At 42.1% G+C, this 11,508-nt stretch overlaps 1 protein-coding gene across 1 annotated transcript; it reads right to left on the bottom strand.

Moving 5' to 3' along the window:
- Nucleotides 1–483: 483 nt before the first annotated feature.
- On the bottom strand, nucleotides 484–6,399 carry LOC139558522 (synaptonemal complex central element protein 1). The gene is made up of 5 exons (XM_071373686.1): nucleotides 6,229–6,399; nucleotides 5,349–5,438; nucleotides 4,740–4,803; nucleotides 4,550–4,616; nucleotides 484–704 (listed from the first exon to the last, which is right to left on the bottom strand). The coding sequence occupies exons 1-5, from the start codon at nucleotides 6,273–6,275 to the stop codon at nucleotides 484–486; spliced, it is 489 nt and encodes a 162-aa protein (XP_071229787.1). The 5' UTR covers nucleotides 6,276–6,399.
- Between the last annotated feature and the right edge of the window lie 5,109 nt (nucleotides 6,400–11,508).

Genomic DNA, 11,508 nt, shown 5'->3' with positions numbered 1-11,508 from the left:
GAACGCTGGTGAAGCTACATGTGGATTTTTTGATGTTCTTTCATGTCTCCCATATGTAAACTAAGGGGCACTGAGTTCTTACTGTGTCTCTGTGTGTGTGTGTGTGTGTGGGTGGGGGGTGGTAGGGGGCTGTCCTGTGTCCTGTCAGATCAGTCCCACTCTGCTCCCATGATATCCTACATCCACACACACACATGGATGTGTGTTCAGTGTTCGCTCCCCAGGGTGTCTCACGATCTGGATGTTTGCCCACATACCTGGATGCACCTTGCCCTTTTACCTGTACACACCTACTCTAGACCTGGTTAAGCAAATAAAATGCTCTTGGGTGTGTATGATTAAACATTTATTTGCATACAGTGTCAGTATACTACCACACACATGTGTATGAATGAGTGTGGTAGACTTCTCTGTCCCCTCCTCCCTCCTCTATCTCTATGTCCCGAGAGTATGCTGCTCACCTGCTCACCTGAATATTTATTTTTATAAGTTAGCAGCTGGAAAGGTGTGCGCGGTGGTATTGAAGGCAGTCTCTTCTAGGAATGTGCCAAGGGCTTTCAGGGCCACACCCAACTTCCCTTTCTCAATCGCTCTCATCTCCACCCCCTCTCTCTGACTCACCTCCTGGCCATAGAGCAGAGCCACAGGACTGGGCCTGACTCTGGGCAGCAGATAAACCCTGGCATGGATCAGCACACTGGAAGCTGGATGATAAACTAGAGAGTGGATCAGGAGTTTGAGAAAAATCCTGTCTGCAGCAGCACTAGTCTATTGCACTCTCTCTCTCTCTCAACGGTAGAGACACTGGAGTTGAGAAGGGGAGGTTAAGAGTGGGTTTAGATCCTCAATCAATACACACAGACACATTTTTTTATTTAACCTTTATTTAACTAGGCAAGTCAGGTTAAGAACATATTCTTATTTACAATGATGGCCTAGGAACAGTGGGTTAACTGCCTTGTTCAGGGACAGAATGACAGATTTTTTTTACCTTGTCAGCTCAGGGATTCAATCCAGCAACCTTTCAGTTACTGGCCCAACGCTCTAACCACTAGGCTACCTGCCACCCCTGCCACATAGAGTACATTCACATACATATACTACACATGCGAAAATGTCTACCTTCCCCCTTCTAGTGAGCTTTCCCACAATGCATTTCCCACACTGTAATGTCAAACCTGCGTATCAGGTGACTCACTGCAGCACTGAGGTCAAACACACAGTGGAGCCGAAATGCTTCCAGGTCATTTCTCACCTTCGTGTGGGGAGTAAAGGTAAACAGCAACATGTGTTTTTCCCTGTGTGTGTGTGTAACTGTGATAAATTACATAATCATGTGTTGGTTAAATAATTAACACACAAGACATCTGTGCTAACTACTTCTGTTGGCTTCAGATTACTGGTTCAACTGTGTGTGTTTGTGGCTCCTCCAGTATGAACGAACAAGAAAAGTAAATTACTATACCAGTATGTGACAGAATACTAGGGATGAAAACTTCATCTTGAGAAAGAGACACCCCCCCACACACACACCCCTCAGCGGTTCTGCAGCATTGGTACATACCAGTGTCTGTCGACTGGAATACGGCTGATGCCATAATTAACATAATTACAGTCGGCTGATTCTATAATTAACATAATTACAGATGATTACATTGTTATGCATGTAAAGGTTACTCACAAGCCAGAGGATACACACCCGGTGGTATTTATTTAACCAAGAAAGTCCCTTGGATGTCTTTATGAGGGCGTTCTCATCCCAGCCAGTCGCAGTGTTATCGACCCGTAGAAAATCACGGCAGGACACTAACCCAATTTTAAACGTTATGCATTTCCTTGACCTTACTGAAACTACACATAACCTTAATTCATTTTGACCCCTATGTCTAAATGTAAACATTTCTGCTGCCGGTTGAATATCTACTTCTTTTCAATAAGGCCTAAATACCTAGGTTACCATTACAAGATATAAACTCAGCAAAAAAAGAAATGTCCTCTCACTGTCAACTGCGTTTATTTTCAGCAAACTTAACGTGTAAATATTTGTATGAACATAACAAGATTCAACAACTGAGACAAAACTGAACAAGTTCCACAGACATGTGACTAACAGAAATGGGATAATGTGTCCCTGAACAAAGGGGGGGGGGTCAAAATCAAAAGTAACAGTCAGTATCTGGTGTGGCCACCAGCTGCATTAAGTACTGCAGGTGCTTCTCCTCCTCATGGACTGCACCAGATTTTCCCGTTCTTGCTGTGAGATGTTACCCCACTCTTCCACCAAGACCCCTGCAAGTTCCCGGACATTTCTGGGGGGAATGGCCCTAGCCCTCACCCTCCGATCCAACAGGTCCCAGGCGTGCTCAATGCGATCCGGGCTCTTCGCTGGCCATGGCAGAACACTGACATTCCTGTCTTGCAGGAAATCACGCACAGAATGAGCAGTATGGCTGGTGGCATTGTCATGCTGGATGGTCATGTCAGGATGAGCCTGCAGGAAGGGTACCACATGAGGGAGGAGGATGTCTTCCCTGTAACACACAGCGTTGAGATCGCCTGCAATGACAACAAGCTCAGTCCGATGATGCTGTGACACACCGCCCCAGACCATGACAGACCCTCCACCTCCAAATCGATCCCGATACAGAGTACAGGCTCGGTGTAACGCTCATTCCTTCGACGATAAACGCGAATACGACCATCACCCCTGGTGAGACAAAACCGCGACTCGTCAGTGAAGAGCACTTTTTGCCAGTCCTGTCTGGTCCAGCAACGGTGGGTTTGTGCCCATCCTGTACCTGTACCTGTCCTGCGGGTGTGATGTACCGATCCTGTGCAGGTGATGTTATATGTGGTCTGCCACTGCGAGGACGATCAGCTGTCCTTCCTGTCTCCCTGTAGTGCTGTCTTAGGCGTCTCACAGTACGGACATTGCAATTTATTGCCCTGGCCACATCTGCAGTCCTCATGCCTCCTTGCAGCATGCCTAAGGCACGTTCACGCAGATGAGCAGGGACTTTAGGCATCTTTCTTTTGGTGGTTTTCAGAGTCAGTAGAGAGGCCTCTTTAGTGTCTTGAGTTTTCATAACTTTAATTGCCTACCGTCTGTAAGCTGTAAGTGTCTTAACGACCGTTCCACAGGTGCATGTTCATTAATTGTTTATGGTTCATTGAACAAGCATGGGAAACAGTGTTCAAACCCTTTACAATGAAGATCTGGGAAGTTATTTGGATTTTTACAATTTATCTTTGAAAGACAGGGTCCTGAAAAAGGGAAGTTTATTTTTTTGCTGAGTTTATGTGTGTATGTGTCTGTCTGTGTGACTGTCAGTGATAGAAAAAGTACTACATTCTCATACTTGAGTAAAAGTAAAGATATTAATAGAAAATGACTCAAGTAAAAGTGAAAGTCACCCAGTAAAATACTACTTGAGTAAAAGTCTAAAAGTATTTGGTTTTAAATATATTTAAGTATCAAAAGTCAATTAAGCAAACCAGACGGCACAATTGTATTTTTTTACGGTTTGCCAGGGTCACACTCCAACATAATTTACAAACAAAGCATTTGTGTTTAGTAAGTCCACCAGATCAGAGGCAGTAGGGATGACCAGGGATGTTCTCTTGATAAGTGTGTGAATTGGACCATTTTCCTGTCCTGCTAAGCATTCAAAATGTAACGAGTACTTTTGGGTGTCAGGGAAAATGTATTGAGTAAAAAGTGCATTCTTTTCTTTAGGAATGTAGTGAAGGAAAAGGAAAAGTTGTCAAAAATATAAATAGTAAAGTAAAGTACAGATACCCCACAAAACTACTTAAGTAGTATTTTAAAATATTTTTACTTAAGTACTTTACACCACTGGTGACTGTCTGTGTTGCATTCATGTTGGTGATGTTTGTTTATTCTTATTTGTGTGAGACTCTCAATCCACAAACACGTAACCCTCAACCAGCATAGACAACTGTATTTAATCTGTTTAAAAGCAAACTGCTCAGCAGCAAATAAATAATCAATAAAGAATGATGTACAAATGATCCAAAACCACAACATCAAGCAGAGGAACACAATCCACAACATCAAACAGAGGAACTCAATCCACAACATCAAACAGAGGAACACAATACACAACATCAAACAGAGGAACACAACATCAAACAGAGGAACTCAATACACAATATCAAGGGCAGAAGAACAATCACAAAACATTCACAACTTTGCTTCTACACACGGAACCCTCTCTAACTATGAGCCGTGGTAATATCTGTAATTGTACACAGTGGTCGTTTTTACAGTGTACAGTACCAGGGTTCAGGCTGTGTGTTTGTCTGCTGTGTCAGTCGAAGTCTGCCTCCTGGCCTCATCCAGCGCCTCCTCTAGATGGCAGAGCTGAGATAACTTCAGCTGTTCTATACCCCCCCCCCCCCCACACACACACACACAAACACACACACACACACACACATACATACATCACAGTTGCACAACCGATGGTGCCAATAGCCCATGTTAAAGTCTATCGTGTTAAAGTCTACAGTCATCAGAGTTTCTTACCAGCCTTCAGCAGCTGAGACTTGGCGTTTTCAACGCTCTCTATTTCAGCAGGCAGTCTGTCTGGGCTCTGGATGGACGACACAACACTTAGTATTCACAGATCTGGAAAGACTGGATATGTGAAAGAAACATGGAAGAAGCTTCTCTGAAATATTTCAGATTTCTCACAGGTACAAGCATACAAACTCACAAAGACAGAGTGCAGGTTCTTATGCTGCTCTATCAGCTGCTGGAGCTGGTTTTCAAACTTCATCCTGTCAGAAAAACACACAATACATAGTCTGATCTCTCTAATGGCTGTTGGTTCAAGCCCCCATTCTGACGGTTGTCCCTCCATCTGATCTCTCTAATGGCTGTTGGTTCAAGCCCCCATTCTGACGGTTGTCCCTCCATCTGATCTCTCTAATGGCTGTTGGTTCAAGCCCCCATTCTGACGGTTCTCCCTCCATCTGATCTCTCTAATGGCTGTTGGTTCAAGCCCCCATTCTGACAGTTGTCCCTCCATCTGATCTCTCTAATGGCTGTTGGTTCAAGCCCCCATTCTGATGGTTCTCCCTGCATCTGATCTCTCTAATGGCTGTTGGTTCAAGCCCCCATTCTGACAGTTGTCCCTCCATCTGATCTCTCTAATGGCTGTTGGTTCAAGCCCCCATTCTGACGGTTCTCCCCCCATCTGATCTCTCTAATGGCTGTTGGTTCAAGCCCCCATTCTGATGGTTCTCCCTCCATCTGATCTCTCTAATGGCTGTTGGTTCAAGCCCCCATTCTGACTGTTCCCCCTGCACCGCTACATAGTTACCGGTGTTTCCTGTGTTTGAGCTTAGTCTCCTGGATCTGACATCTGTACTGTTCTATCAGGTCCTCACTCTTCCTGTTAAGCTGCTGCTGCCTGTGAACAAGGACACATACACACTTAACTTGTTCAGGTGCTGAACAGGAGATGAGGAATGTCGGCCACTGTGATATGCTTCCTGCCACTGTGATTTATTGAGACGCACAGACCGACGTGTCTTATAAATTTACATTTAACTTTTATTTAACTAGGCAAGTCAGTTAAGAACAAATTCTTATTTACAATGACAGCCTACTCCGGCCAAACGTGCGCTGCCCTATGGGACTCCCAATCATGGCCGGATGTGATACAGCCTGGATTCGAACCAGGGATTGTAGTGACGCCTCTTGCACTGAGATGCAGTGCCTTAGACCACTGTCATGTCAGGTCCTACAGAATTGAGCATTCAAATAACTCACAGTGGGATCATATCAGAGTTAATTTCTTTACCAGCAGCAGCTTTCTGACATATGCCTTATCTTCATCCTGTTTTGTCAGGATTTTTAGAGTCAAAGTTTCCACCTGCAGATGTGTAGAGTTGAACCAAACACCAGATGTTGCTGAATAACTCCTCACGTCACAGGTTTGGTTCAGTATGTTAGTCCATGATGCCAATAAATCCATTGTTCTGTTTTCAAGTCTTTCCCTTTGTATATGATTTAATCTTAAACTGACTCCGAATAGAGATCATGTCTGCTCTGGGCCTGCATAAACATGAAGATATGCTGCCATCTAGTGTTTGATCTGAAGAAGGGATCTGGTCTGGAAGCTGACTGCTTGACCACAACAAGGTGGGTGGAGACTGGAGAGAGGTGAAGGTGCATACCAGGCAGGTGTAACTGCTCACCTGGTAGAGTCCTGTTCCATCTCTTCACACTGGAACTGCAGCACCATGCACGACTCTGGGATAAAAACATCATCATCAGTTTTAAATTGACAAAAACAACTGTAAACGTATTACCTTTGAGAGCACTATGGATTTCAGGCATAGAAGGGAATAAGGTCTACTGATTTTGGTAGTAGGTTCATTCATGTGTTGTAATATTCTGTAACTAGAAAATATAAGAATGACTGACTGATAAATGGGATCAGATATTTGAGACTGACCACAATCATCAGCTCTAACATCAGCATACCATTGAGATGAGTCAGTGTGTAATATAACGAACCCTGAAAGTCAAATAAAACAAACGTCTCCACTAAAGGCTTACTCTATTCTAACCCAATCATCATTCTGTTGCCATGATGTCATGGCAGGAATCTCTCAGTATTTCCAGAATGGCTACTTTTCTCATGACATAAATACAAATGTATCTTACTGTTTTAACAAAGCGGGAAAAAAACTATAAAAATAAGTGGACAACCTTGTAAAAATACTATAACAACTTAATACAACACCTAGCAACCTTCTTTTAGCGATGTTAGCCTCATTATAAGCTGTGCTAAGGCCATAAAAACGAGGAAGTTGTGTATCTCTTTAGTGGAAGCTTGAGGACATTACTTTTGGCGATAATCTTTAAACTTTTCAGTTTCTTTTCTTGAGAAATGTGAAGGGCATCTGTTAAACGTTGAATAAAATGTGTATGGCCTTAACGTAAGTGAGTGTTCTGTGTGTTGTCACTCCACCTTCTTTCTCTTTGTGGACTCCCTCCAGTTGGTAAGCTTCCGTCTGTACTGGGGGAAGAACAAGTGATGCTGGTGTCATCCATTTTGTACACTTCAGGACTACTAGAAAACCAAAACCACTAAGCATCACTTCATCTTTTTCTAAACTGTTCCAATACTTTAAACAAGAATCCTGTCTATGAAGAAGTAGGCTTATCTCTGATCTGAGATGGTTGGGATGGCTGAAAGCAGGAGATCATTTCCCCCCAATCTAGTCATATTGGATTAGTGATTACCCAAAGGAAGCAACCCACTAGGCACACACTGGTTGAATCAACACTGTTTCCACATCATTTCAATTACATTAAGTGGAAACTATGTTGAATAGATGTTGAATTGATGTCTGTGTCCAGTGGGAAGGGGAAAAGAACAAAGGATGTAGCTAATATTACTAAGTATGAGAGCAACGCCAGGGGATTTCTTCAGGGTTTCTTACAGGCATCGAGTTCTTCCTGCAGAGAGTCTCTGAGTGACTGGGCCTCTTTTACCTCCTCCTCTATAGCTCTCTTACCTGAGAGGGAACACCAAAAACACATACATCCACACCACACTGTATGCATAACCACACTTTTACTGAGACAAAACCATTATGGCTTGCAGGATGCTATCTTCAGCTAGATCAATTATGACAAAAAAAATACTGAATCAAATTTCTGTTATTAGCCTGAGTTCTTCATTTATCATGTATATTTTAAAACCTAATCAACCTCACTCTTCCATTAGGTATATGATTAATTTTGTAGTGTGGAAGGGGTTAATAATAGCTACCTTGTTGCAGCTTTTTTAGTTTATTCATCAGCTGCTCAACTTTGGGCTCGACATCGTCATGCCCACCTGAAATATATATCAGCTTGACTTCTTAGGACATTATTCTCAAGGCAAATATTTGAAAACATTTGATATGAGATATATCTAGCAAAGTCAAACAATTTGTATGTTTGCCTAACATTACCCTCTTTCATAGAAGGTCTAAGGACATCCTCAACATTAAAAGATGAACCTGTAAAGAAACAAACAAGTGCTATTGAGAAATAACCTGTCATAGCTAACGTTAGCTGGGAGGGAAAAGGCTAGGAAGTTAGCTATTGAATGTGGAATAGCTACTGTAGCTATCTATAGTATCTATCTACAGTAGTTAGTTAGCTAGCTAGCTATCTATCTAGCTAACTTCGTTATCAAGTTGGACAGCAAGCATTTGTAAAAAAATATATACTAATATCACTAGCTAGCTAATTATCACTAACCTACATACACGCTCATTTTGAATAATCTGGTTTCTCCTTCCAAAAAGAGAGAGAAAACGACCTTATTATCCTGAAACAAATTCTCATAACATTAAAATATAGATAACTTTCTGCGTCCTTTCTGTCAGGGACGTTATAAATTGGCGCCATTCGACCTGTGATCGCAGCGCGCGGGGCAGGGCCAGGAAGGGACAACCTCGCTCCGTTCCGCGACAGGTGCCCGATGGGCCAGTAGCACAACGACGGGGATCTCTTTGTGTACTAGCAGAAAGCTTGTGATTATTTTTGCTTATTTTTTTTTGCCCATAAGAGGTATATACAGAGTTGCTTTCACTTTATGATTCAAGACATTTCAGTTTTTCATTTTTTATTAAACATAATACTTAAAAGAAATTTGAAAAACATAATTCCACTTTGACATTATTGGGTATTGTGTATAGATCAGTGAAATCTCAATTGAATACATTTTTAATTTAGGCTGTAACACAACAAAATGTGGAAAAAGTCAAAGGGTCAAAGGGTGTGAAACTTTAATTTGTCACATGCGCCGAATACTACAAGTGTAGACTTTACAGTGAAATTATAATTTACAAGCCCTTAACTAACAGTGTAGTTCAAATATTTACCAAGTAGACTAAAATAAAAAAAGTAATAATAAAAAGTAACACAATAAGAATAACAATAATGAGGCTCTATACAAGGGGCACCGGTACCGAGAAAGTGTGCAGGGTACAGGTTAGTTGAGGTCATTTGTACATGTAGGTGGGGGTGAAGTGACTATGCATAGATAATAAACAGCGAGTAGCAGCAGTGTACAAAAGGGGGGGAGAGGTCAATGTAAATTGTCCGGTGGCGATTTTATTAATTGAGTGCGGTAGCAGAGAAAACAGTCAATAACTTGGGTGTCTGGAGTCACTGACAATTTTATGGGCTTTCCTCTGACACCACCTATTGTATAGGTCCTGGATGGCAGGAAGCTTGGCCCCAGTGATGTACTGGGCCGTTCGCACTACCTTCTGTGCACCTTACGGTCAGATGCCGAGCAGTTGCCATACCAGGCAGTGTAACAACCGGTCAGGATGCTCTCGATGGTGCAGCTGTAGAACCTTTTGAGGATCTGGGGACCCATGCCAAATCTTTTTAATCGTGCCCTCTTCACAACTGTCTTGGTATGTTTGAACCATGATAGTTCGTTGGTAATGTGGACACCAAGGAACTTGAAACTCTCGACCCGCTCCACTACAGCCCCGTCAATGTTAATGGGGGCCTGTTCGGCACGCCTTTTCCTGTAGTCCAAGATCAGCTCCTTTGTCTTGCTCACATTGAGGGAGAGGTTGTTGTCCTGGCACTACACCGCCAGTTCTCTGACCTCCTCCCTAAAGGCTGTCTCATTGTCGGTGATCAGGCCTACCACTATTGTGTCATCAGCAAACTTTTTTTTTAAATTCAACACTTTTCAGGAAGTGGAAGCTGGTTGAGATATGTACGTACAGTCACTGTGGGGACGACGCTGTCGATGCACTTATTGATGAAGCCGATGACTGAGGTTGTGTACTGCTCAATGCCATTGGATGAATCCCGGAACATATTCCAGTCTGTGCTAGCAAAACATTCCTGTAGTATAGCATCCGCGTCATCTGACCACTTCCGTATTGAGCGAGTCACTGGTACTTCTTGGTTTAGTTTTTGCTTGTAAGCAGGAATCGTTAGGATAGAATTAAGGTTAGATTTTCCCAATGGAGGGTGGGGGAGAGCTTTGTATGCATCTCTGTGTGTGGAGTAAAGGTGGTCTAGGATTTTGTTTCTCTGGTTGCACATGTGACATGCTGATAAAAATTTGGTAAAACTGATTTAAGTTTGCCTGCATTAAAGTCCCCGGCCACTAGGGGCGCCGCTTCTGGGTGAGTATTTTCTTCTTTGCTTATGGCCTTGTAGAGTTGGTTGAGAGCGGTCTTAGTGCCAGCTTCGTTCAGTGGTGGTAAATAGACGGCTAAGAATAATATAGATGAGAACTCTCTTTGGTAGATTTTCCGGATTGACTGACCTCCATGTCTTAAAGTAATGATGGACTGTCATTTCTCTTTGCTTATTTGAGCTGTTCTTGCCATAATATGGACTTGGTTTTTTACCAAATAGGGCTATCTTCTGTATACCACCCCTACCATGTTACAACACAACTGATTGGCTCAAACGCATTAAGGAAAGAAATTCCCCAAATTAACTTTTAACAAGGCACACCTGTTAATTGAAATGCATTCCAGGTGACTACGTCATGAAGCTGGTTGAGAGAATGCCAAGATTGTGCAAAGCTGTCATCAAGGCAAAGGGTGGCTACTTTGAAGAATGTCAAATATGAAATATTTTGATTTGTTTAAAACACTTTTTTCATCACGATTTCATGTGTTATGTCATAGTTTTGATGTCTTCACTATTATTCTACAATGTATAAAATAGTAAAAATAAAGAAAAACCCTGGAATCAATAGGTGTCCAAACTTTTGACTGGTACTGTATGACTCTTGCTGACACTAGTCAGTGCTCATTTTAATTTCTTTCTGGAGGACCATAGCTTACAGATCCCTGGTATAAACAGGCTAAAAAACACTGCATACTGAAGCAGGAGACTGAGGTGTTAAACTGTTAATACTGACATTATTAGCCTGAAGGCCATAAAGTATTCAAATACAGCAGCAACACAAAGGTAAACCATTGTATGCAGCAGTAACGGCATAGTTTGAACAAGGAGCGAGATGTTTCACTGGATGTATAAATGTGGAGCATCCGGTTGGTTTTTCCACTCCCTACTGTCGTGTCTTTGGCATCATTAAACTGAAGATTAATCTTTATCAAAAATTCTCTGTAATTATTATTACATGATTAAACTACTTAATCATGTAACTGTAATTAACTAGGAAGTCGGGGCACCCCATAATTTTCCTAATATAACTTTCAGATATTTTAATATCCGATCAATTAGTCTTCTTATTAATGAATTATTATTTACCTCAAGTTAGTCTCATTCCAAACGTCGTAAATGGTTGGTTATCTGCACGAACCCAGTCTTCACTATGAGTCATCCATACATCAATTCCCTACCAAATATGGTGAGGAGAGGAAGCCAAGTGGGCGCTAGTGGGAGTGTATGGAGATGGTTACAGTTTTATGTTACCAAAAGTCAAATCTGTTACGAACTATGCATTAAGTTTTGTACACGTGACC

This window comes from Salvelinus alpinus, chromosome 29 (genome assembly GCF_045679555.1).
Source record: "Salvelinus alpinus chromosome 29, SLU_Salpinus.1, whole genome shotgun sequence".
NCBI classification, from domain to species: domain Eukaryota; kingdom Metazoa; phylum Chordata; class Actinopteri; order Salmoniformes; family Salmonidae; genus Salvelinus; species Salvelinus alpinus.
Note: the sequence above shows the minus strand (reverse complement) of the source record. Positions and strands in the feature narration are given on the sequence as shown.

Excerpts from the sequence above, each read along its gene's own strand:
- LOC139558522 (XM_071373686.1), bottom strand. The coding sequence starts at position 6,275 with ATGGTGCTGCAGTTCCAGTGTGAAGAGATGGAACAGGACTCTACCAG. Across the intron at positions 4,804-5,348 it reads CTCAAACACAGGAAACACCG|GATGAAGTTTGAAAACCAGC; the intron begins GTAACTATGTAG and ends TTTTTCTGACAG. Across the intron at positions 705-4,549 it reads GTCTCAGCTGCTGAAGGCTG|CTTCCAGTGTGCTGATCCAT; the intron begins GTAAGAAACTCT and ends TTTATCATCCAG.